Genomic DNA, 25,070 nt, shown 5'->3' with positions numbered 1-25,070 from the left:
GGTAGGTTGAATGACATAAGTGGAATTTGTACACGTATGCTTGTAAGGTCTGATCGTCATCCATTCAAGATATAATACGAAGCTTGACTAAAAGGTGTGAGTGTACATTTGAGGTGAAGTATCATGATGAAGGAATAATCTGATAATATAAGTTAAATTGGATAAAACATATCTGAATTTATTTGCATGAATGTGGGAGAAATGTAGTGTGCAAGAAGGAAAGATGGGAGAAATAAGTGATGTGTGCCTCACGAACTACAGTACTTTTCCAAACCCCTTTTCTTGAATCATTGCCATGATTCGTAAGTAATAAGACTACGTGTATAAAATAAAAGAAATTTGCAGCTTACCTGCTTGAGTTCCAACTCCTCAGGGCCCTCTTCGCTGTGACCGTTGCTGAGTGGGGGCCGTGAGGGGCGGGTGGGGCCGGGGGCGGCTCCAGCAGTGGGCGGAGGGGTGGTGGAGGCGGTGTGGTGAGATCCCCCCAACTCGGTCACATAGATCGGACTGTTCTCGATGAATCCGTTCAGCTCGGCTTCTGTAGCGGGGTTCTGCTGCTGGTTCAACTGCACAACAAATAATTTAATTGATTGATTACACTAATAAAATTTATTTATTTCTAATCACATTTACCGTACTTATTCCTTAGTACTATCACTCAGAATTAAATTTCAAAACACTAACTAGTAATTTAGACAGCTATTACTATTTAGACAGCCAGGAAACTATTAAATCGAATCACTACCTAAAATATCACTCAGAATTGAATAATTAAATGTCTTGTTTTCATGAAAAGGATTTACAGTTATTCACGCTTAAGTTTCACTAATTCATTGAAGATGAAGATTGAAGATTTCAGCTTTTTGTAATGATATGAGTTCTTAATTACACATTCACTCTTTATATTAGTTTACGCCTCAATTCACCACCTATCATTTCTTTCTTTATTACTAATATATTATCTTTCTATTTATATTTGATGTTTTTCTTCTCTCTCCTAGTTCCATTCCTTGTTCTCTTTCCAGTTTCTAATGTGATCGATTCAACAACAAAGTTATGATTTCAACACTAATTCAATTTCTGGACAGATTCAACTATTGGATCTTTGAATTGAAACTTCTTTTTCTTCTATTTCCATCCCTATTCGTGGATAAAAAGTGACATTGTTGAAAAGCTTTTCATTTTTACATTATATTGGAATATTATATACTTATTATTTTATCTTATTATCGATAAGTTTTTGCCAATTTAATTTTTTATCTAATTATTTTCGTTCTTCATGGGATAAAATAATTCTGTTTCCACCATTGAGTACGAAGCATTTCTGGTAATTATTGCGATTATAAAAATATATTGATATCGATTGAAAATGTTTTTGTTTGAATATTGATCCTTATATTGGGCACAGCAACTTTTATCATTGCTGTTTGGAAAAAATACTATAGAGATTCAATGTTACAGTATGCAATCTCCATAATATATCTATTCTGCAATTATATAAAAAATCATATATGCCGAATAATGTTGACTGATAATAATCATTAATCAAAGCTCAATCTAGAAAATGTTGGATGTCTGAGTACCAAGACTGGAAACCCTGCATCCATGAAAATTTATATGGGTGGATTTAATATACCGTTAAAACAGTTATGAACAGAAAAAAAGTTCCCCAGGCTTCAGTGGAAATATGGGAGAAACTTCTTGCCAAGAGTATCGAAGTAGATCACTCGGCCGATACCAGTATTCACATTTTATTTTTGTGGAGCACTCACAAGTATCAAGTGTCAGAAAAAACCCGTTCCTCTGCAACTGCAATACCTCTCTACCTCCATAGAAATCATCTTCAACTTCTGTAATATCATCACAAACTTCATCATCATATTGGATTAATTTGATTAATAAATGAGTATTGTGTATTATCATAGAAGTGTGAATTCTATTTCAAATTAAGTGGAAATATTCAATCATGTCTCTCATAGTGGACTAAAGCAAACGATTTATGCTAAAATTCGATCGAATATACATGCACCAACTTCATGTTGGAAAATAGATAATGAATAACATCAGAATAATATTCCTGATATTCAGGATGATATAATCTAATTTCTATTATTACCAGAGCAGGCAAAATGATAAGCAATACCGTACAAGGATTGACAAAAAGGCGAAACAAATTAGAACATATCCAGGAAATTTGGTAGGTTGGCAAAAAGTTAGGGGGAAGTCAATCGCTGAAAGGAACCGTAATCAATTATATTTCCAGATCCCTTTTTCTTAAGATGAAGAGGGTTTGTGGTCCATATGGGGTCCAGTGAGTGAAGGAGAAAGACAGAAAGATGGTAAACTTGAGAAAAAACTTTGGGCGATCTTGGTGTAAAATCCTGTAGTTGTCAAAGTACATGACCAAGGAGTTCCAATACATCAAGATCAAGCGGGTAAAGAATAGATGGTGATTTTTTATTGAATTCTCTATTTCTTCTTAAAAACAGGACACATTTAAAAGCACAGAATATGACAAGCAATGAAAAATTCAAATTAGAAAAGCTGCATCTTCATAAAGTACATTCACTGCAAGTAGACTATGTATTTTATCGTGCAATGAATGTCTTTTTCAAAGGAATATCAATGAATAGATTCAGATAAAATCCATATCAATGTGATTTACTGCATCTTCATCATGGACCACACTGCTGCACATTAGCATGTATTTTTCAACAATAATTATTGTGCAATGAATAACTTCTCTCAGAAGAATATGAGCTACTGAGGGTAGAATAATTCACCAGTTTTTTTCATAATTCAACAAATTAATGTATAACTCCAAAAAATTAAATGAATATATAAAATTAATAAATAGATATTCCAATAATAATTATTGAATACTTCACTATTAAAGAGAATCCTTAAACAGACATACACGATTACATTGAATAGCTGGATGATCATAAAAGCGAGTCTTGCTCATAGAAGGTCGACCCTTCAAGACGATGACAGAAGAAACCCATCCACAACTCTCGTCAAAAAAATCTTGTCCACCCAATTTATTATTTTTGTTACACGCTATCAATCCTCCCAGCTCCCACACGCACATGTGCACCCGCACGAGAAACACGTGTCTTGGGAATTATTTTTGCCTCCATCTAAATCGGAAGCCCCGGCAAACGGCCACAGTCCAAGGGAATGGGTCACATCAGAGACCAACAAATAGATGTATTCTTCCTGTATGGTCACATGCACCCTGCTATCAACCTGAATGACACAACTGATGGGTGTGGCTCATGGCTCACATGTGTTCTACATTATTGCGGAAAATTTCAAGGAACTAATACTTTTGGGGTTTGTAGGGTGACATGGGGTTTTTTGGGTCATCAGTGGTGTTTTGGCCAAATTAATGCATAGTGAGATTCACTTCATCCTGTCAGCATTGATTGAATGGGAGGCATTCCTCTTATAAATAAGGACTGCTGACAGTGTGAAAGTTTCAAGTGAATTTCTTTAGATGTGAATACACATAAAAAATAACAATTTCTGGTGAGAAACAAAATCAAATCCTGGTGAGAACTGATTCAAGAAACTTGAACAATTACAAGCATCTTGCTGGGAGCTGGGGTATCTCCATTCCGAACAGAAACCCTAATGAGGGTTTAATGAGATATTGTGAACCATTTAACATTTTTTAACATCATAGTCTTGAAGTAGAACGTTCTGTGTAGAGAACTATATTTTTATGTGCAGCCTATCTATCATAATTTATTATAATTATTTCGTCCTATTTCAATTTCTATTCATCCTTTATCCGTGATTTATAGTCAAAATAGATCCAACTATTCTTAAAATAGTTTCACCTGTTTGGAAAAAGCATAGTTTTGAAACTTTGTTTTTCTGATGCAATTGTTTAGGCCTACACGTGGCATAGATTATTAATTTTTCAGCTAGAACAGTTTTTTGAGACAAAGTGCTAATAAACGTCTACAGTTTCATCAATGCTGTATGAAAACACATGTAGTTAATAAAAATATGTCTTTGAATAAAGGTGTTGATATTTACATAAGAAATTATTCTCTTACATTTTTATTCAATTAAAATTCCAAAATTATTCGAGCCCTGATAGAATGATCGACTCACTGTTCAGTCAGTCGAGAATTTTAATATTGGAATGAGGGGTATTTTGGCAAGCTGAGCAAAAATATAAGGTCATAATTATGTACCTTTTCGTTATATCTTCAAATGAAAAATTAGTTTTGTGGGTTGTCAAAAGTCCCTCTGAAAGGGAAACTACTCAACTTATTCTATCCAGTAAAATAACAATGATCATTCATCCATCTATCATCATAGAAGATGACTATAATCATAGACTATAATAAAGGAAAGAACTATATTATACACGTATACAGGTGTAAAGTACTGGAAAATTATGTTTGACGCATCATCACGTCTGAACTACTGGACTGATTTACTTGAAATGCTGCATATCAAGCAGGATTAATCAACCGAGGATTCTTATAGGCCTATTTTCAATTCTTCTAGATTCCATTACGTCAAGTTTTCAGTTTGTCAAGTTTTGAAATAGACCCTTGCGATGCACGGGTTACCTGCTAGTAAAGTTGATAAAGGTGGGTGAAAAATAATATTTTTTTTGCATCCTCTTGCCTTTAAATTTAAAAACAGCTTTTCTCAACTTACTTTGTACTAGCTATTCACAGACACAGATGAGCGCGATATTTATTTATTGGATAGACATAATACCTAAGCCTTACATTATTCTCCATATTCTATTTAACAAATAATAAAGTAGAATCATTGAAAATGAAAAAAGTTGATCATAAGTCAAATAATCCGAATGAAATTTCTTAAACAAATTTTTAGTTACGGTACTTATAATGAAACAATGAAGAATTAGTATATAAAAGAGAAAACTTATTCAATAGAACTTGGAATGTATACTTTGGATAAAGCAGGGTATATTACGTTGGTAACATAGGCCTAATATTATCATTGAAAATGGTGAGGATGAAATTGTTGACCTGTTCATAACATACCTATCTAAAAAAAGAAAAATATAGCCTAGTTTCAAAACAATATCACTGTGGAATAAGCAACAGTTTCTATGCAAGTTAATTCTTGCCCATCATTCTCTTCTAAATCATGAAAATATTGAATGAAAAAGACTGAGAAATTGTCAAAAAACCACTGATTTATCAGTGAATAAATCAGTGGTTTTTTGACAATTTCTCAATTACCAAAATATCAACTTCTCAACTACACAAAATGTGAAAAAAATCATGAAAAATAATAAATATAGTATCTTCAATAAACCAATGGAAGAGAAAAAAATATTTGAAAGTGACTATGATTTATGATTGTTGGTTGAATTCACAAAGCGAAAGTCAGTTTGTGATAATTTTATTTATTGATATTTATTCACGATACACAATCATGTAATGACATTAAATTTGTAGATAAATAATAAGATGATCCTTGTGCTATTTTCTTCCGAATTCAATGCTTTGGTATTGATAAATAATGAAAATATACAAAATAAAAAGGGCTAACAGTAGTTGGAAGAGGTTTTGAACTAATTGCTTACCATTTTCCAGGTTCGAAATCAATAATCATCCAATACTGATATTTATCTATGTTTCCTTCCCAATATTTCCCTTTCTCTTTAAATTATTATATTTATATTTATATTTTTTTCTTTTAATATATTTCTTTAAATTATTCTTAATTTAGAAGAAGTAGGCATTCGCAAATTAGATGCATCCCATAGCAATTTATCCCTGATTAATTCTCTAGTTTCATTTCCGTATGCATTATATTATTATCTACTCCACTTCTCCACTGTATTCAGTGTTGCTATTTCCATAGCTGTTGTCAGTTGTTTGCTAGGACACAAAGTCAAACATTCTCAGCCCTAGGCAAAGGCAAAGGGCCAACGTGAGTAATAGAACAATCTGAAGTAGGACCGCTTCCGACTTTTGATGATGATTTATGATGGGCATCAGGCTTCAGGCAGCAAGCACTATTCATCAGCCAACGCCAACCCTTCTCCATCTCATCCCTAACTAACCACAGCTCTGAGCCCTCAGCCCAGCCACTTATCAACTAATTTGAATTTCATCTAGGATCGCCGTCCAAGTAGGATCTCCTCCTGGTTCTTGTGAATTGTGAATGTTGCATTTTTTTAAAAAAAGGAGAGTGGAGCAAGACTCTCTGACCGTCGGGAAGTCTCTGTCAACATTTGTAGATACCAGATTGGCACCTACTGGGAGGGACTTTTCCAGAGAAAATGTGATCTTCAATTTATCTAACCTGTGATCTTTCGGTTAAAACTAACTTAGCTCCATCCCTATTCCAGGTACTCCAAAAATGGCTTTGTTGGATGAACCATTTCCACCCATTGATTTTATTCTCAAAGCAACATCATAGAATTCTTCCTGTAGACCTTGCAAGTTTCCAAGTTTCTACGTTTCCCAAAATGTGAGAGTCAAGAACGACAAAGACAAGAGGTAAGAGGTATATGAGAGTGACCTCGCTGGATGAGATGTGATGTCAGAGCTTCCAGGTCGCAACTGATCAATTTCAGGGCCTCTGACATGACCTAACGACTGCTTTTTAGGCAACCGGGACCAACGGATAACGTGTCCATCGGATTAACGTGTCCATCCGAAACACGGGAGTGGCCCTAAAGATGGGTTATTGTCGTTTGTGCGGATCCGCGTTCGGCTGCGTATGCGATTAGTCAAAATAGCAACTTTCCCAAATGTATTCGTATCTATTTGTATTATATCCATTCAGTTGAAATCGTAATTCAGAATTAAAATTATTGTTACATTAAATGGAACGACGTACCATACCATCTGAGTGAATATACGATGCAAATAGATACTATTTTTTATTGTTTGGAAAAGTTGCTATTTTGACTAGTAGTTCTGTGAACAGTAGACCTCATGCAGTATTCTCGTCCACAAGTACCTGATTGAAGCCATAGACCTTATGGAAATACAGCAATAGACAGGCTTCTCCAAACATCTGTGTAATCACTTGTCAGCTGATTTATGATGAATAATTCTATAGTCTGATTTTTACTCTAATATTGGCGTATGAAGGAGGCTTCGTTTTCCTTTTATATTATCCTTGAAATGCAAAACTTCCAAAAACCTTGTATATACGTCGACGCGCAATTAAAAAAGGAACATACTAGTCAAATTTCATGAAAATCTATTACCGCGTTTAGCCGTAAATGCGCAACATATAAACATTTAAACATTTTAACATTTTAACATTTTAACATTTTAACATTTTAACATTTTAACATTTTAACATTCAAACATTTAAACATTAAGAGAAATGCCAAACCGTCGACTTGAATCTTAGACCTCACTTCGCTCGGTCAACTATACGCATACGCAGCCGAACGCGGATCGTTCGAAAACCCACCTTTACATGGGGTAAGAGTTGAATAGTTTGATAGTTCAAAAATTGTTATAGTTGTTACATGACTAAGGGAGGGAGACTGTTTTGGGCTCTGCCTGTTGTCCTCTCCAGATGCCGATAATATTGTATATTATGATTTGTGACGTATTTAATAAGCTTAATGAGCGGATAAATTAGATTCAACTAATATTGAAAGGGATTCTATATCATTCTCGATCAATTATATAATTTTAAGGAAAATTTGAAATTATAGCTCTCACGAAAAACAGAAAACACTGCCTCATTTCTAAATACTAGCGGGAAAACATGAAGTAAGTGATAATGAGCATGATGAATTGATGAATGAGGTATTAGATGGATGTCAGCTAATGTAGAGGCACTGACCTGTTTCGATAATCCCTGGATATCGACAGGCTTGATTCGTTTGAGCGCTGACAGTCTTTCTAGCCTCTCTCGCGATTGTTGGTCCACTGCTATTACAAATGCATCCTGAACAACGCTGATGCTCGCCAAATCTAACGCTGCAACAAACAAAAGTTAACAAATCTGTTAGAATTTTATTAAAAACGAGTTTTTATGTTGCATCAAGTTATTTCCTCATTTATGGCTATCAAAACTATGAATCCACATTTTTACTTATTATCACCCTCTTACATTATTAAGGCAAATTCGCTCTTGGGCTCATGAGTTGAGAGTTCGAAAATCAATCAATTCTTTAAATGATTGCTGAAGCTAAGCCAGCGCAATTTAGCTTGAAGGCTACGTAGACAACTTGTGAAAAGGATTTCAACAAAGAGGCGCAATCCTTAATGAAATAGAATCATCTAGAGTTCTAGACAATGCTCGAAAACAATGAACTATAATCAAAGAATGAATGGAAGGGGAACTCGTAATTAATTTGAAATGCATTCTTCAGTTACCCGAATTAATGTGGTTTTCGTTAGCTCTTGTTCAATTTGTCTTGAGAAGAATTATTTAGGATAATTATTTTTCATTGGAATAATAAGAGCAAAAGTATAAAATGAGTAGAATCAATAAATTGACATTCAAAATATATCATTCACAATATTAATGTTGTTAAAATGAGGAAATATGTACCCAAAGTATTTACTTTGTCAAGTGTAGGATACAATTATACAATCTATGATAATTGAGAGCAAACTTCTTTCAAGCTCCAACAATTTATTGTAGAGTTAATCCAGTCAAATTTAAGTTTCAGAACTATTGGTTATGAGGCAAGAGATCAATGAATTCAAATTCATGATCAAGTCGAAGAGGATAAGAAGTTCGTTGTATGTATTGAATTCTCTTCGTTTAATCAACAATTATTTATATATTTTGCCTTGCGATACTTGAGATAAAGCACCAGTTGAAGACATGACTGATAAAATAACATCCAAATTACTTCATTATTATACTATTCTATACACTATACTCATAACCCAAATGATAGAGTTTTTTATTTAACCTTTATAGTAATATCTATAAGATATTGTACGGTCTGATGGGGAGCAAATCATGTCCAGAAACAGCTTGTTATGATAAAACGTTCATTTGTAGTAGCTTCGTAAAAACAAATTTGATGTTCAACCAACAAAGATAATTTTTATTTCAACTATAAAACTGAGACATGTGCGGAAAAAGTCAGATTTTCCTCTTAAGCACTGTACAACCTACATAGTTTGTATTAGTTTTAAAGCCACCAAGTTTAGCGATGAGATAAACGTTTCTCATCTTTCCACTTAAGTAAACAATCACCTTGGATAAATTATTGCTTGTGGGTTTTGCTCTGCTGTTCCCTTCTTCTTTCGCTAACCGGAAAACAACAGACTCGCACGAGAGAAGAGGTTTTTCCTGGCACAATTCCAATTCCAACCAAATGTGCATCATGTTCAGTAGTAGATGTGGGAGTTGGACAAGGAAATGCGTTTCCCAGCCTATTATTCCGCTCAAATAAATTACTCTGAACAGTTTTCACAAGTTAGCGATGATAAATATCCAGCATACATAAAACATAAAGTAAAAACGTAAATGGATGTAGGGTATTCTTTCAGCCTTCCAAACTTTTCCAGGGTTTCTGTGAAAATTTCAACCTTTGTAATTAGACAGCATCGTAGTATTTTTGTATTGTACTGAAGGATTTTCGAATATTGTCCACATCTCTGAGTTGAGCGAGAGTCTTGGTCAGATAAAATATATGAATTCGTGATGATTGATAATTGTAATAATGAATAATATTGTATCTTTACATTGTAGCATTTTACAACTGTTGTGAATTGCCTCAACATCAACATCTGAAGAATCAATTGAACAAGACAAATTAAGAAGAATGCTAGATGATAAGATAATGAACATTATATTTTGAATTGGCGGTTTCACTTTCATAATTCTCCTCTATATACAACAGCATCATCTATTCCATATATTTATTTTTCTTCGAGGAAGTTTTACTCGTCAAGAGCAAAGTTAACCAACATTCCAGTTGTGGGTTGCACAAAGCAAGATAAATTATTATCTGAGATCAATATTGTGCCAAGAAGACAGATGTTACTGATTGATGCAAAATTCAATTCAGAATATATTGGTGAAACTCATCTTACAATGATAAAATTTTGCAAATTCTTAAGTGTATCAACAAATAAACTGATACCATAATATATGAGAATTAACTATACTTTATATAGTCTTATATTAGTCACCAAGTACTTTTTGCTGGCAATAACCAAAATATGTGAACGAATAAAAGGCATCAATCATTTCTCGTGTTCTTCTTCTGAGGTAGGCTACAAACAATTTTTTCAGAGAAAAATGGAACAAAATTAGGCAATAAACTATCATCAACATAGCACCTCCTCTTCCGCTATGGACGTAATAATAATATGGAACCTGCAGTTTGGCGACTTTATCAGGTTCTCTCACTAAATAAGCGTTATCAGACTTCATAGTTGGATGATTCGACCAACGGCCCAACCTTGCACAAACACACACACTACCACTTGACCCAACAAACCCATTCCACCCCCCACCCCACTGACCCCATGGCAAACAAAGTTGCTCTCCACTGATAACAATTATTCGAGACCACTCTATATGGAGAGACCGCCGGATCAATATGTACCTGTTCCAAATAGCACTGTTTAATTGAACCTGATAGTTTATCAACAGCACTCAATTTAATCTAAACGAAGTTGAAATTTACACTTGTCTATTTCTCTATGTATTATATCAATTTCCTTGAAAACAATTTTCAATTTTTTTCCTTATCTAAATTCATGAGAAATATGATTTCCTTATTGATTTCACGAGAAAGCTCTGTTTCAATTTGTTCATAGTGAGATAATGAATATGCAGGTTAGTTTGGAATACAAAAAATATAAGGTTGATAGGAAAAAAGATAATTATAATTGAGGCATTTAGAAAAAATGAAATGATCAATGCTTTCCATGTTTTCTCATTCAGGAGACCAGAGCCATTCGTGTTTTCTCATATTATATGACTGTAGTTCGGGATAGAATATCATGATTTAAAATCAGTGAAGTTGCATACAAAACTTATTAAAAAATGAGGAGAAGAGAATCAATAAAGTGCATGTAAGCCTTATTCCTACAGTAACTCACAGAAAATTTTCTAACAGAAATAACTGATTTCTCAAAGAATGTCATTTTTTAAAGATTAATAGGTTTTTAAAAGTGATATTTTACAATTCCTGAAATAGACTTATACTTCGTTATAATATACTGGTTTTGGCTATAACTTCAAACATTTACTGTATCTAATGATTATTCTTATGGAAAATCATGATGATAATATGAATTTATTATCACTAATAAAAAACTGAATTGGAAGAAATATTCCACCATATTAGTCTATATTGAATTGATTTAGATCTTTTGCGGAGTGCAGAGTGATACCATAGAGAAAAATAGCGTTGTCATGCTATTGTTTCTATATTATGATACATTATGGTAGTACTGTATATGAAGTACGTGATCTGTGAGTGACTTAGGGCTACACTTTAGGCTACACTTCACTTTCTTTAGGGCTACTGTTAATATAAATGAAAATATAAATCTCAGTACCATTTTAAATTATTTTTTCACAACATGTTTCGGACATTAAAATGGCATTAATGTCCGAAACATGTTGTGACAAAATAATTTAAACGGGTACTCAAATTGATATTTTTATTCATACAATATTCTGCCATTATTTTTCGATATCATCGGTATTCTGTGGTACAAATAACAAAAGTAACATACTAGTACAATACTCATTATCCTCTCCAGACAATCTAGACATGCTTCACTCCTTAGAGTTTGTTTGGACTTTGAGCTGACTGCACTCCATGTCAGTTGATAGTCACACCAGTAAAACAATTACACAATACAATAGTAAACTACAAACTATATCTGAAAATAACCAGAGGTAACCGACTACAAAAAAATAACAGTACGGTATCTCGCATTCACTGACTGACTACTACTAACTAATGTCTTTTTCCGCTATCAAAAACAACCAAATTCATATATTTATGTAGTTACATGGTCTATATGTCTGTACCAATGGAAAAGAAGTATGGACTTACTCCCGTAATACTTTATTCTGCAGTAAGTACTATCTATAGTAGGCCTATACTATTATACAAATACCTAGTACTTCACTATATTCAACTATAATATAGTGAAGCTGAGTAAGTTTGACAAACTCATAACGTTGCATGAGGGTTATTATAATGTATAGGCATAAACTATGGTTTATCCATAAAGGTTTATTGATCAGTCCTAGCATAGAGTAAAGATACCGTTGAACTTGAAGCAATCATTTGTCTCAGGTCCTAGGCTCTATTTAAAGGCCATGCTGGAAGTAGGCTACATGAGTATGTAGGCATATCCTACAGTCTATTCTAGCTGCAATGTGGTTCATAGACCAGTAGCCGGTAGCTATTTACAGGACAGAGAGCCGCGGGGTTTATTGGATGGAGTCGACACACCTACAGCTCTTGCTATCACTGACTGATACGTTCTCAAAGGTCAACCACCTTGGTCTTCGAGTCTACCTCCCCCTGTCACAGTTAGTCGATTTGTTCATTTTTTGCCCATAACTTTAACCTAGCTTGGCATTTAGACTGCAGGGTACAAGTCATCTAGTTGAAGATGAGGAATTTAATTGAAACTTTTAATTTTCGCTCTTCCGCTTTCTTTCTTATTCTTAAAGCTACTATCATTTTTCATCTTTAATTTTTCTAGTCTTACCTCTTATTCACCCCTTCATGTTTTCACCAAACTTTTATCTTTAAGACTCTTTCCCCTCAAAATTTCACTCTCGCTAGAATTATTGAATAGTCAATTTTTTCTCTCTTGTTTTCCATCTTCACTCTTGATATTTCTCGTATATCATTCGATTTCCATCTATATTTCAACTTCCCATTCTGTGATTGCATTTCTCGTCCTCATTCGAGTTTCAGTTCTCCTGGTTCCTTTTTGAAATTACCAACTCTTTTTATTTATTTATTTATTAATTATTCAGAATTACACAACTTTTCAAAAACTTTTAAAAAAATGAACAGCAAATCTAAACTTTGAGAGAGAGAGAGAGAAAAAAAAGAGAGATAGAAAGAGAAAGAGATTGAGAAAGAGAGATTGAAAGAGTTGTGAGAAGGATTGATGGTATTGGTTTGATGAGTGTTGTGGTCAGCAAGTTAGGCTTTGCTTTCCACCAATAAAGTACGTCGCTCGACTCCAATTACCCAAATCAGATTGGAGGGCTTCGCTTTCAAGTCCCTCACCGCACTACTCCACCCTCCGCACTCTTCATCTGCCCCCCTACATGTCTCTTAATCACTCCTCCCTCACCCCCTACTAACCCCTCCGCAACCGCTTTCTTCCACCCTCATTACCCTCATCATGAGAAACCACAGAATTCTGGTCGCACTTTTGCGCTATTTAAATTGGTCCACTTCCACAGTTTTGTAGGTTTTCCAAGGCAAGTTATATGCTAAATGTATCTATCAGTATGTTCATATCAAGTAGCACTTGTTTCCTGAAAACGTCAATTATTTTTTGGGCGAGACTAGAGACATGAATTATGGTACCTTGATGAAATAACTCGGAAACTATTAAGAACACAAAGTACAAGCATAGAAAAAAGAATGTAATAATAATGATAATTAATTTGTGGAAGAGCAACTACAAAACTGTACAAGACATTCGATATTAAATTTGGACTTGTATCCTAAGAGAAAGGAGTAGAGTACTTCCAAGTATGTAATGTTTTCACTAATATTGTTCACTATGATCTGTAGATTTGGCACTCAAGGAGTTCGAAATTCTCATTCAAAATAAGGCATCACCGCAATTCGAAAGAAAGAAAAAAGGCATTTTGAAAATGGAAGCAAAAGTAACTCGACACATAAGTTAGAAGAAAGCATCCCATAAGTACCTATCTTTGAATAATAATAAACAATAAATTTTATTTAATCACTCCTTACTTGATCCTGAGTCATTTACAATGCTACATCTTTGAAGAATGAAAAACTTTGGATGAACAACTAGATGAAGAGGCAAGAAAACAATTAATAATATGATTATTTATCTCAACATAACATACAACTACGAAACTGTCTTTCATTTTGATTTTTCAATCTGTATTTGGAATGGATGAAGAAGAATAATTTATCACTTAATTTTGGGTTCGACAGTAATAATGAACATCTGTACTGTTAAGACTAGCTTTCTCATTCTCAGAATTGATCACAAATCAAATTGATCACGATCACAAATTTTATCACTAATTTTGCGTGTGCAAAATCTATCTGTTCCTGGCACTGTTTTCTCCTCTTGTTTATTTGAAATAAACAATGCATTCAATGCTAAACTAGTGAGCGACCTCCGTGATCATCAATGCGACCTTGGATAGTTGCACGAGGCGCGATTTTTTATCAGTGCAATAATAAACTGATTGCCAAATTAGTATTTTCACGTTCCTATCAATGCCGAGCTAGTGAGGTTCACTTTAAACTGTCATCCGAACTTATGATAACAACATCAATGCTTGCCATCCGATCAATGCTGACAGATCAAAGAGAATAGGCTGATAATGATGCATACCTGCGTTGAAAGTAAGATGATCTACGTTCGACGATCTGCATATTATAATAATAATGTAGGTTATTAAGACGCCACCAAGGAAATTCTACGGTCTACTGTATAGTACACGTATTTTCCACGGTCTGTTGGATCTATTCGTATCTGAATGATCTTTCTAGGTCGATCGTGATCAGCTGATTCAAATCCTTCCAACCATTGACGGGTTTTTAATCGTCTGTCCCCTCCCAAAAAGTAATATGATAGTCTACTTTTTCATTCAGGAACCCTGATTTTGTTGTTCCAACTTTGAACAATTCTTGTTCTTCAACAATTTTATTTGAAATATTTCATAGCCAAAAATCGATAACAAACTCATTGTATTCATACTAAAAGCACGAACCTTTTGCAAACCCGTTCAACTAAACAAAATTCTCTTTATGGAATATTTTCTATTTTTGTAAGAGGATTCAAGATTATCAATATGATACTGTATCTCGCTTTATTCTCAGATCATAGAATTTATTCAATATCGACTTGTTCGATTCATAACTTGGAACAATATCTTCATATTGTACCAGACTTTTAGGAAGACGTTTGAATTAGGGCTGTAATAATAATTATTAAAAGCTTTGCATTCGATTTATGATAGATTTGAAACATACATTTTTTCACTGGTATTTCATAGTAAATACCAGTAATACTAATACCTATTAAATACCAACTCATAGTCGGGACATTTAATTGAGAACGCTGGGACATACATAAAAATAAAGACTATCCCTGGAAAATCGGGATGTACATTTAGATTTATAAGGACATCATATTCATCCAAGTGATATCTATGTTCTACTCAACTTCTGGCAGTTATACAAATTCCTAGAATCATCATTCTCTCCATGAAACATAGATTTTTGTGACATTTCCGTTCCAAAACAGGATGAAGTTTAATCCTGACAAGTATTGTTCAGAGTGGTCTACAATGTTATGGAAATTGCATTTACTGCATGATCGTTTGCAATGTCCCAGATTTGTTGGCTTTTAATCCTTGTCCATGATTTGCAACGAGTGCTGGACGCCGCAATCATTAACTCACTCTTGTCAAGAGAGCCACAGACATGCCTGACCATTTCTGCGAAATCACCACCAGACTCATATTGTTTAATGACCCAACAGTTCATCTCGCATCAAACCCATTTCAGAGCAATGAACTTGCTATTGCGGTTGTAAATTTTTCAGAAACACCATCAGCTATGAGGCTTTTGAAAAGGTCACTGGAAATATGTTTGGGTGGAAGGAAAGCTCTTGTAAAAGATCATACAAATTCTATATGAAATTATTTTATGAAAAATCTATATAGAAGTTTTTTTATTAAACTTGATTTGGGTATTAAATCAAGAATAAGTTGATTATTTTGGAATCAAATAGCATTACAAGTGCTGATGTAGTAGATTTAGTTTTATTTGGAAAATAAACATTTATTTATTTATCACAAGTGTTTTTATCTTTGCAATCTTCGAAGTTTGAATAAGCCTTGTTCTTTTGACTGATGGTGTTGATTATTAGAGATGTTTCAGACAAAGAATATTGCTGGAATATGAATCTATAATTGAAAATAGATTTGCAATAAATTAACTCCCGAAAGCGAAAAAACTTGTAGATTGTAGGTGGTAGGTGGTGGATTGTTGGAGATTTAACAAAATTGACTCAATGAGACAAAATGAGAACAGAACTATACTGGAACTCGATAATTTCAGTGAATAGAATGAATAATGCACTTTCTGTACCCAGAAAAGTAAATCCAAATGATTCTTCAAAATATAACCTTGTTGAAACAATATAAATTAATCCACTATTTACACTTTTTGTATACAAACTACAGAGTTTTCTAACTAGTGAAACTAAATATCTTGCTTTTGGGTGGGGAAAAAATCTCCTACACTGTTCCTACTCAAAATAATTCACTCTTATATAAATAATAAAATTGTACCTACTCAAGATAATAATTCACCTCTTAGATTTTGTGGGCAAATGTTTTATGGAAATAGAATCATATCTATGAAAATAAACATATTGGAAGAATCAAAATTTGAAGCTAGACAAATAGATGAATATCAATAATGCAATAAAAGGTAGGAGATTCTAAAGGTAAAGGTAGGTCATTCGTCTTCAATGTGTATGAGATTTCGAAAATAGGTTCAAAAATCAATGCTCTTGATAAACATTTGAATTGAAGAGAAAATTATTATAATATGTGACATAGGAAATAGTATTGTTTCAGTTTCATGAACTACTACAACACTATGATAAGATAAAATTGGAGAAAACAGAGCATAATGTGAACCAACATTGAGAGAGTGACTCAGGAAAGCATGTCTGTCACTCGTGTATCAAATCAACAAATTTCGAGCTCACCGGATTCAGAATTGTTTCCTCGAAATTGTCGATGAAAGGTGCGGGTAACTTGTGGTGATAGCCGCGGGTGCTGGTTGGCCTTGACTGTGAGCGACAGAGACAGCAGACCACAGAGAGACAGAGACAGAGAATCAACAGACATCATTGTTGGTCTCTCCAGCTCTCTTCCTCTCCAATGAACCTAATCGGTCCTTCTCATTTCATCAACATCATCTCGACAGCAGCCTGAACCCAGCATCTTTGGCATTCACCAGAGTCGTCTCTTCATCCGCATATGAAAATAGGCGGGAAACAATCCTCACAAAGAGTTCTTCCACCTCGTGTCATTCTGTCGCGCCAAAATATTCCAGGTATCAATATTGATCGAGCAGAATTTTTGTATATACAATTTTTAAACTTGAGACTCGAATAAGAGAAGTGATGAGAGAAGATATGGTCCAATTACTGATAAGGACTGTTTTTGTTCAAGTCGTCACCTAAATCAAATTTCCTTCATCAATACAGTCTTCAAAAATAATATTTTGCATGGCTGCGTTCGTGATTTTTTTCTACCTCAAACATTATACTTCTGCGGAATAATGATTGTGAATTCGCATCGACACCTATGTAAGAGGTGAGAAAGATTTCTTTATAATTCTTCAAGACTTCAAGATTCATAATTCTATTGTTCATAATTCATAGCAAATATAATTATAATGCTATTATGGAGTGAGATTTACACTAATTAAACGAATTTTTGTGTGGCTGAACTTTCATGCCTCGTTTCAAGTATGTTCAATTGTAGGCTTGTGTGTTGTATCCTATTATATTAAGCGATTTCTGTATTTTTATATCTGGTTATTTATTTATATTTATATCTGGTTATGTTCAACGGATCTCGAAAACGGCTCTAACGATTTTCACGAAATTTGGAACATGGTAGGTTTATGATATAAAAATTCGATTGCACTAGGTCTCATCCTTGGGAAAACTCGCTGAACGACATTAAAAGGTTAAAAGGATAATTCATTCTTGGCTGAAACAGCTGAGACTTTCGTCGTCTGCGGATAGTAAAAAAGTGAGTGATTGAGTATGTGAAAATATCGCATCCCCGAAATTCATAAGATGACGTATAGCCAGCTATGAAATATAAACACGATCATTTTGGAGAATTGTGTTTTGTTTATAAATAAATGAAAATATCGAGCGAAGCTCGGTGCCCCGATATTTTGAAATTAAGCAAGGAAATAACGACTATGAGAATATAGACTACAGATTGGAAAATATTAGATATGTTGTATTCATACCAATAAAAATATAAATTTAAATTGAATTTGAATGGATAATCAAAATGAAAATGTTAATCAATTGACTGTGTTATTTATCCAACAAATAAAGTAAATTATAGTTTTAATTGACTTTACTTTATCTAACAAACAAATGAAAGAGCTCTAGAAATTTCAAGGTAAAATAAACATACCAAACTCTTTAACAGCTAAAGCAAAACGTTTTCCAACAATTCGACTTCACAAGGAAAATTTGGTTGGCCAGGCAATGCTACGATTCAAGTCATTTCCTGCAGTCTTCACTAGGTGCTGGCATATCACAAACCCGAGACACCGCATAAAAGTGTAGCACGGGTAATTCAGCAGGTAATAACTTTGTTCAGGGCAATGATAAGAAATGGGGCTGCGTATTCTAGGTAGTCGAAAAGATAGGACATGAGAAGAGGTTGACGTAAATTGTATAAATGGAGGTGGTGGTGACATGGTGACAAGGAGGGGTGGAATATGTGTGAGAGGAGGATGGGAAGGAGTTAAAGAGGTGAAGCTGGGGGGGGGAGGAGGAGGATGAAGGGTGGTTGATGAAGATAAAAGAGAATTGGTAGAGGAGACGCTTCTCACTAGAGCGTTGCCATGACGACCATTTAGGGGTGGTTGATGCGAGAACTGAACTCATATCGGCAAATCGGGCCATGGGCTTTTCCCTTCCACGACTCGGAAAATCTCGGCCACACCTAGACAGAAACATCCAGCCAGACATGGAATGCTCCTCGATAAAAGTTTTCAATTCATCACGTGGACGAATTGATTGTAGCCTATAAACGTTTGCAGTACGTTCATACTCGATAAATGGATCTATACATTCTATCTTTTTCTGACCTGATATTTGGATGCACGTATATGAACTACATCTACTTTAAACGTAAAAAACAATGCATTTTTTAAATTATTGTTTATCGCCTTGACAATGCATTCTCTCGAATTCTTCTCCAATGCAAATGTGCTCCAAAATATTATTGTACATTACTGTTTTTACAGTTTATGAAGCTCCATGTTCAAATAAAATATTGATTTTGGAGATGTTTAGAGTTTAGTAGAAAATTGATGACAATCTACTGTGTATTTATTCATTTGCATTCACTCAATGTGTTGGAAACTATACATCATCATCTTTCATTGTTTATTGTTACTATACAGGGTTTTCAAATCCTCTCGTACAAATGTGCTTAAATATCCCACACTGATAGTGAACATCTTCTATTCATTACAAAATTGTAGCAAGAAATTGTAGCAAGTGTTGTTTTTTTTTCTTTTTTAATGGTGATAAGGAATTTCTAGGTATTCCTAAACATATGTCTTTTTCTTTTCCTTTTTATTTCTGCTGGTATAAACTAGTAATTGTTAAATTTAGTTTGAGGATAGACTCCCACCAGCGAGCAAGTTTCACTTTTGCTGGTGGTAATTTTCATTTTCATTGGATAGTTTATATTGAGTATTATAATAGTTCATTCTTATTATACTATATCGTGTATGTCGTGAGAAAATGAAAATAAATTTGAATTTTAATTTTGAATACGATTTTTGGATGAAACAAAGAGCTGCTTCCCATGAATAGTTTTCAACATTTTAATTAATTACTCATAGATTGTTCTATACACAGAATAAAGAAATATTTTTCCCTACAAATTTAATAAATACATGTCACTTTCAAAATGCTTCCATCCATTTCACGTTTCATTTATTTCTAAATTCAAAGACCCTGCACTTCAATAATATCTGAGATACGAATCTGAATCATCATCAGCATCTAGCTGATTATATCCGGGAAACTAGATTAGCTTATATAGAACGACAACATGGCTCCCTAATCGCCACAATGATTTTCATCAGGCCATTTCAGTGGACGCTTGCGCTGCCTCCATTATACGTTGGTCGTAATCGTTACTGCGCTTTCCACTGAATTGAATCCTAGTCCATTAACGTTTCAGTCAGACCAGATACAGTGCGATTAAAGCTTCGGAACAAGATGACACAAACTCTAATGATACTAAATCTACTGTATATTGTTTCAGGATTGTTTGGAACAGGATGACAGGAGTTGAACGAGTCTAAATTATATTTTCCTGTAGCAGAAAATTGAATTTTATCTGCTTTGGATACATGCAGTCTGCCTGCAGGTAACTGACAGTGATAGTAATAACTGTAACTATCAGCCATAACTGGTGGGAGTCTCTTAGGGAAATTATCAAATCTGGGAATGATAGCATTAAGCACAGTGCAACACTCATTTTCACAATCATTTTGATATTGGATTAATGGAAAGGAGGGTGATCCATGTGAGATTGCATGATAATTGACAATAGAAGATAATGTATAATATATGTATTATGAATATTAATCAGTCAATATTCAGACATCAATTTTTTCGTAAGTTTCAGAGTTTTGAAGAGCGATTCACACTTAGAAATGCATTTTTGAAAAGAACTATGAACCAATGTATTGTAAAATCGGTCATGATTGTAACCCTAAATATTTCTCAACTGGAAAAACTAATGGACAATTTTGTTCCCAATCCATACTCAAAAAGTATAAATAGAGCTACGATTGATTATTTTTCTACTACCACTGAATATATTTAAATACTGCACATTTGGGTTAACATAGTTATCGCACTACAACATAATCAGAAATACAGTACAAGATTTACAGAGCATATTGAAGAAAGACTATATAAATACTGGATTTTTTTGAAACTAGACAGTCATATCTGGAGTGGTACTGAAATCACTGAACACACAGCCATAGCAGAAAGATCCTTCCCTTGGCATCGGCTGATTTTCTAGAAAGTTCTGAGGGAATAATCCTTTCTTGGATTGGTCCTCTTTGCTCTCATCGACAATACGGTCAATCCAGGAATGCTGACCTTCGGTTGAAGCAGTCGTCATTATGTCTTCATAAACCTCAATTGGCAAGACTTCATGAAGTGGTTTGAGTGTTCCTGGTGGAGGGGGTCCATTGAAGGGAGGAGTGAGTTTTCCCGCTTCATGACCAACAACAGAAACCACATGTAATGACTCCTGTACAGCATTTGCTCCGGGGAGTGGCACATCTCTTGAAATCTTGTCAACCACTTATTGATTATGAATCTCTCATTCATAGGAAAAAGTTCGGTAAGTAAAATCAGGTTCAATAAAGCTGTTGAATACAGGCTTGACAACCAACTGAACCATAGACATTGAAACACAATTCGTTATTTGAAAAAGGATTTTTCCCGTAAAATAATGTAAATAGCATTGATTGATCTCATTTGATGATAATAAAGTTAGATCGCTATCTTGACAAGTCCATATACCCCTTTGAGGGGAAGTCAGTAGCTTCTAAATTATCTATCTATCTTGATAATAGAGCATAATCATTCATCTATAGTATTGAACGTGATGTAACTGTGTTCCCAAAACCAAACTAACTCATTCAACGCATCGAAATACTACAAATCCAAGCTTTATTTTCCTATCCATTATCTTTTTACCATTTTTCTTATTGTGTTACCGTTGTGAACCAGTTAAGTCGGCATCACTTAGTTATTAACGGAAGTCTTTTCATCGCCCAGTTCCCACAATCGTTATTATTATTTTACAGTTGAAAAGGATAAGGCCTCCATAGAGATTCATAGCGTGATTAGATTGCTGCTTTTTCTTCACGAATATACATGATGCACGATTCATTTTTATACAAGAAAATTATACCAAACAGCAACAAAAAAGTAACACCAAAGCCTCATTTCGTTTGATGATGAAAAATTCACGATATTCAATTGAAGCCGGAATAATTTCTATGAAGAAAAATATTTCTCAAACTCAAACTTAATTTCTCAATCACAAACGGTCATGAGTTTAGTAATTTTTATTCACGATGTGCAATCATGAAACTGTAACTATTCTATAATTCTATTTACGGAATAGGTAGGCAACAATTCTATGTATTCAATTGATGTCGGTTTTATTTGAATGAGAGTAGATTTATCAAATTCGTACCGTTGACCATCATTGATTTAGCAAAAGATAAAATCGTGCTTAAGTAGAGATTTTCCTGATTTCACAACCCATCCTTATCATCTCATATCAATCCAAGAAAATGTTTCTCTTTCTTTTTTTAAGTATAAACTAGTAATTGTTAAATTTAGTTTGAGGATAGACTCCCACCAGCGAGCAAGTTTCACTTTTGCTGGTGGTAATTTTCATTTTCATTGGATAGTTTATATTGAGCATTATAATAGTTCATTCTTATTATACTATATCGTGTATGTCGTGAGAAAATGAAAATAAATTTGAATTTGAATTTTGAATACGATTTTTGGATGAAAAAAGAGCTGCTTCCCATGAATAGTTTTCAACATTTTAATTAATTACTCATAGATTGTTCTATACACAGAATAAAGAAATATTTTTCCCTACAAATTTAATAAATACATGTCACTTTCAAAATGCTTCCATCCATTTCACGTTTCATTTATTTCTAAATTCAAAGACCCTGCACTTCAATAATATCTGAGATACGAATCTGAATCATCATCAGCATCTAGCTGATTATATCCGGGAAACTAGATTAGCTTATATAGAACGACAACATGGCTCCCTAATCGCCACAATGATTTTCATCAGGCCATTTCAGTGGACGCTTGCGCTGCCTCCATTATACGTTGGTCGTAATCGTTACTGCGCTTTCCACTGAATTGAATCCTAGTCCATTAACGTTTCAGTCAGACCAGATACAGTGCGATTAAAGCTTCGGAACAAGATGACACAAACTCTAATGATACTAAATCTACTGTATATTGTTTCAGGATTGTTTGGAACAGGATGACAGGAGTTGAACGAGTCTAAATTATATTTTCCTGTAGCAGAAAATTGAATTTTATCTGCTTTGGATACATGCAGTCTGCCTGCAGGTAACTGACAGTGATAGTAATAACTGTAACTATCAGTCATAACTGGTGGGAGTCTCTTAGGGAAATTATCAAATCTGGGAATGATAGCATTAAGCACAGTGCAACACTCATTTTCACAATCATTTTGATATTGGATTAATGGAAAGGAGGGTGATCCATGAGAGATTGCATGATAATTGACAATAGAAGATCATGTATAATATATGTATTATGAATATTAATCAGTCAATATTCAGACATCAATTTTTTCGTAAGTTTCAGAGTTTTGAAGAGCGATTCACACTTAGAAATGCATTTTTGAAAAGAACTATGAACCAATGTATTGTAAAATCGGTCATGATTGTAACCCTAAATATTTCTCAACTGGAAAAACTAATGGACAATTTTGTTCCCAATCCATACTCAAAAAGTATAAATAGAGCTACGATTGATTATTTTTCTACTACCACTGAATATATTTAAATACTGCACATTTGGGTTAACATAGTTATCGCACTACAACATAATCAGAAATACAGTACAAGATTTACAGAGCATATTGAAGAAAGACTATATAAATACTGGATTTTTTTGAAACTAGACAGTCATATCTGGAGTGGTACTGAAATCACTGAACACACAGCCATAGCAGAAAGATCCTTCCCTTGGCATCGGCTGATTTTCTAGAAAGTTCTGAGGGAATAATCCTTTCTTGGATTGGTCCTCTTTGCTCTCATCGACAATACGGTCAATCCAGGAATGCTGACCTTCGGTTGAAGCAGTCGTCATTATGTCTTCATAAACCTCAATTGGCAAGACTTCATGAAGTGGTTTGAGTGTTCCTGGTGGAGGGGGTCCATTGAAGGGAGGAGTGAGTTTTCCCCGCTTCATGACCAACAACAGAAACCACATGTAATGACTCCTGTACAGCATTTGCTCCGGGGAGTGGCACATCTCTTGAAATCTTGTCAACCACTTATTGATTATGAATCTCTCATTCATAGGAAAAAGTTCGGTAAGTAAAATCAGGTTTAATAAAGCTGTTGAATACAGGCTTGACAACCAACTGAACCATAGACATTGAAACACAATTTGTTATTTGAAAAAGGTTTTTTCCTGTAAAATAATGTAAATAGCATTGATTGATCTCATTTGATGATAATATTCAAAGTTAGATCGCTATCTTGACAAGTCCATATACCCCTTTGAGGGGAAGTCAGTAGCTTCTAAATTATCTATCTATCTATCTATCTATCTATCTTGATAATAGAGCATAATCATTCATCTATAGTATTGAACGTGATGTAACTGTGTTCCCAAAACCAAACTAACTCATTCAACGCATCGAAATACTACAAATCCAAGCTTTATTTTCCTATCCATTATCTTTTTACCATTTTTCTTATTGTGTTACCGTTGTGAACCAGTTAAGTCGGCATCACTTAGTTATTAACGGAAGTCTTTTCATCGCCCAGTTCCCACAATCGTTATTATTATTTTACAGTTGAAAAGGATAAGGCCTCCATAGAGATTCATAGCGTGATTAGATTGCTGCTTTTTCTTCACGAATATACATGATGCACGATTCATTTTTATACAAGAAAATTATACCAAACAGCAACAAAAAAGTAACACCAAAGCCTCATTTCGTTTGATGATGAAAAATTCACGATATTCAATTGAAGCCGGAATAATTTCTATGAAGAAAAATATTTCTCAAACTCAAACTTAATTTCTCAATCACAAACGGTCATGAGTTTAGTAATTTTTATTCACGATGTGCAATCATGAAACTGTAACTATTCTATAATTCTATTTACGGAATAGGTAGGCAACAATTCTATGTATTCAATTGATGTCGGTTTTATTTGAATGAGAGTAGATTTATCAAATTCGTACCGTTGACCATCATTGATTTAGCAAAAGATAAAATCGTGCTTAAGTAGA

General features: G+C 34.1%; 1 protein-coding gene across 1 annotated transcript in view; it reads right to left on the bottom strand.

The window, feature by feature from the left end:
- Positions 1-272: 272 nt before the first annotated feature.
- The window catches only part of LOC120353653, a 72,542-nt gene continuing 47,744 nt past the window's right edge, over positions 273-25,070 (bottom strand). Inside the window, exons 3-4 of the mRNA XM_039438216.1 lie at positions 7,822-7,958; positions 273-566 (exon numbers count right to left, since the gene is read on the bottom strand). Of these exons, the coding sequence (XP_039294150.1) occupies positions 288-566; positions 7,822-7,958 (416 nt within the window). The 3' untranslated portion in view covers positions 273-287. The remainder of the gene's footprint in view (positions 567-7,821; positions 7,959-25,070) is intronic.

This window comes from Nilaparvata lugens, chromosome 11 (genome assembly GCF_014356525.2).
Source record: "Nilaparvata lugens isolate BPH chromosome 11, ASM1435652v1, whole genome shotgun sequence".
Classification (NCBI taxonomy): domain Eukaryota; kingdom Metazoa; phylum Arthropoda; class Insecta; order Hemiptera; family Delphacidae; genus Nilaparvata; species Nilaparvata lugens.
This window is presented reverse-complemented; position numbering and strand designations above follow the sequence as displayed.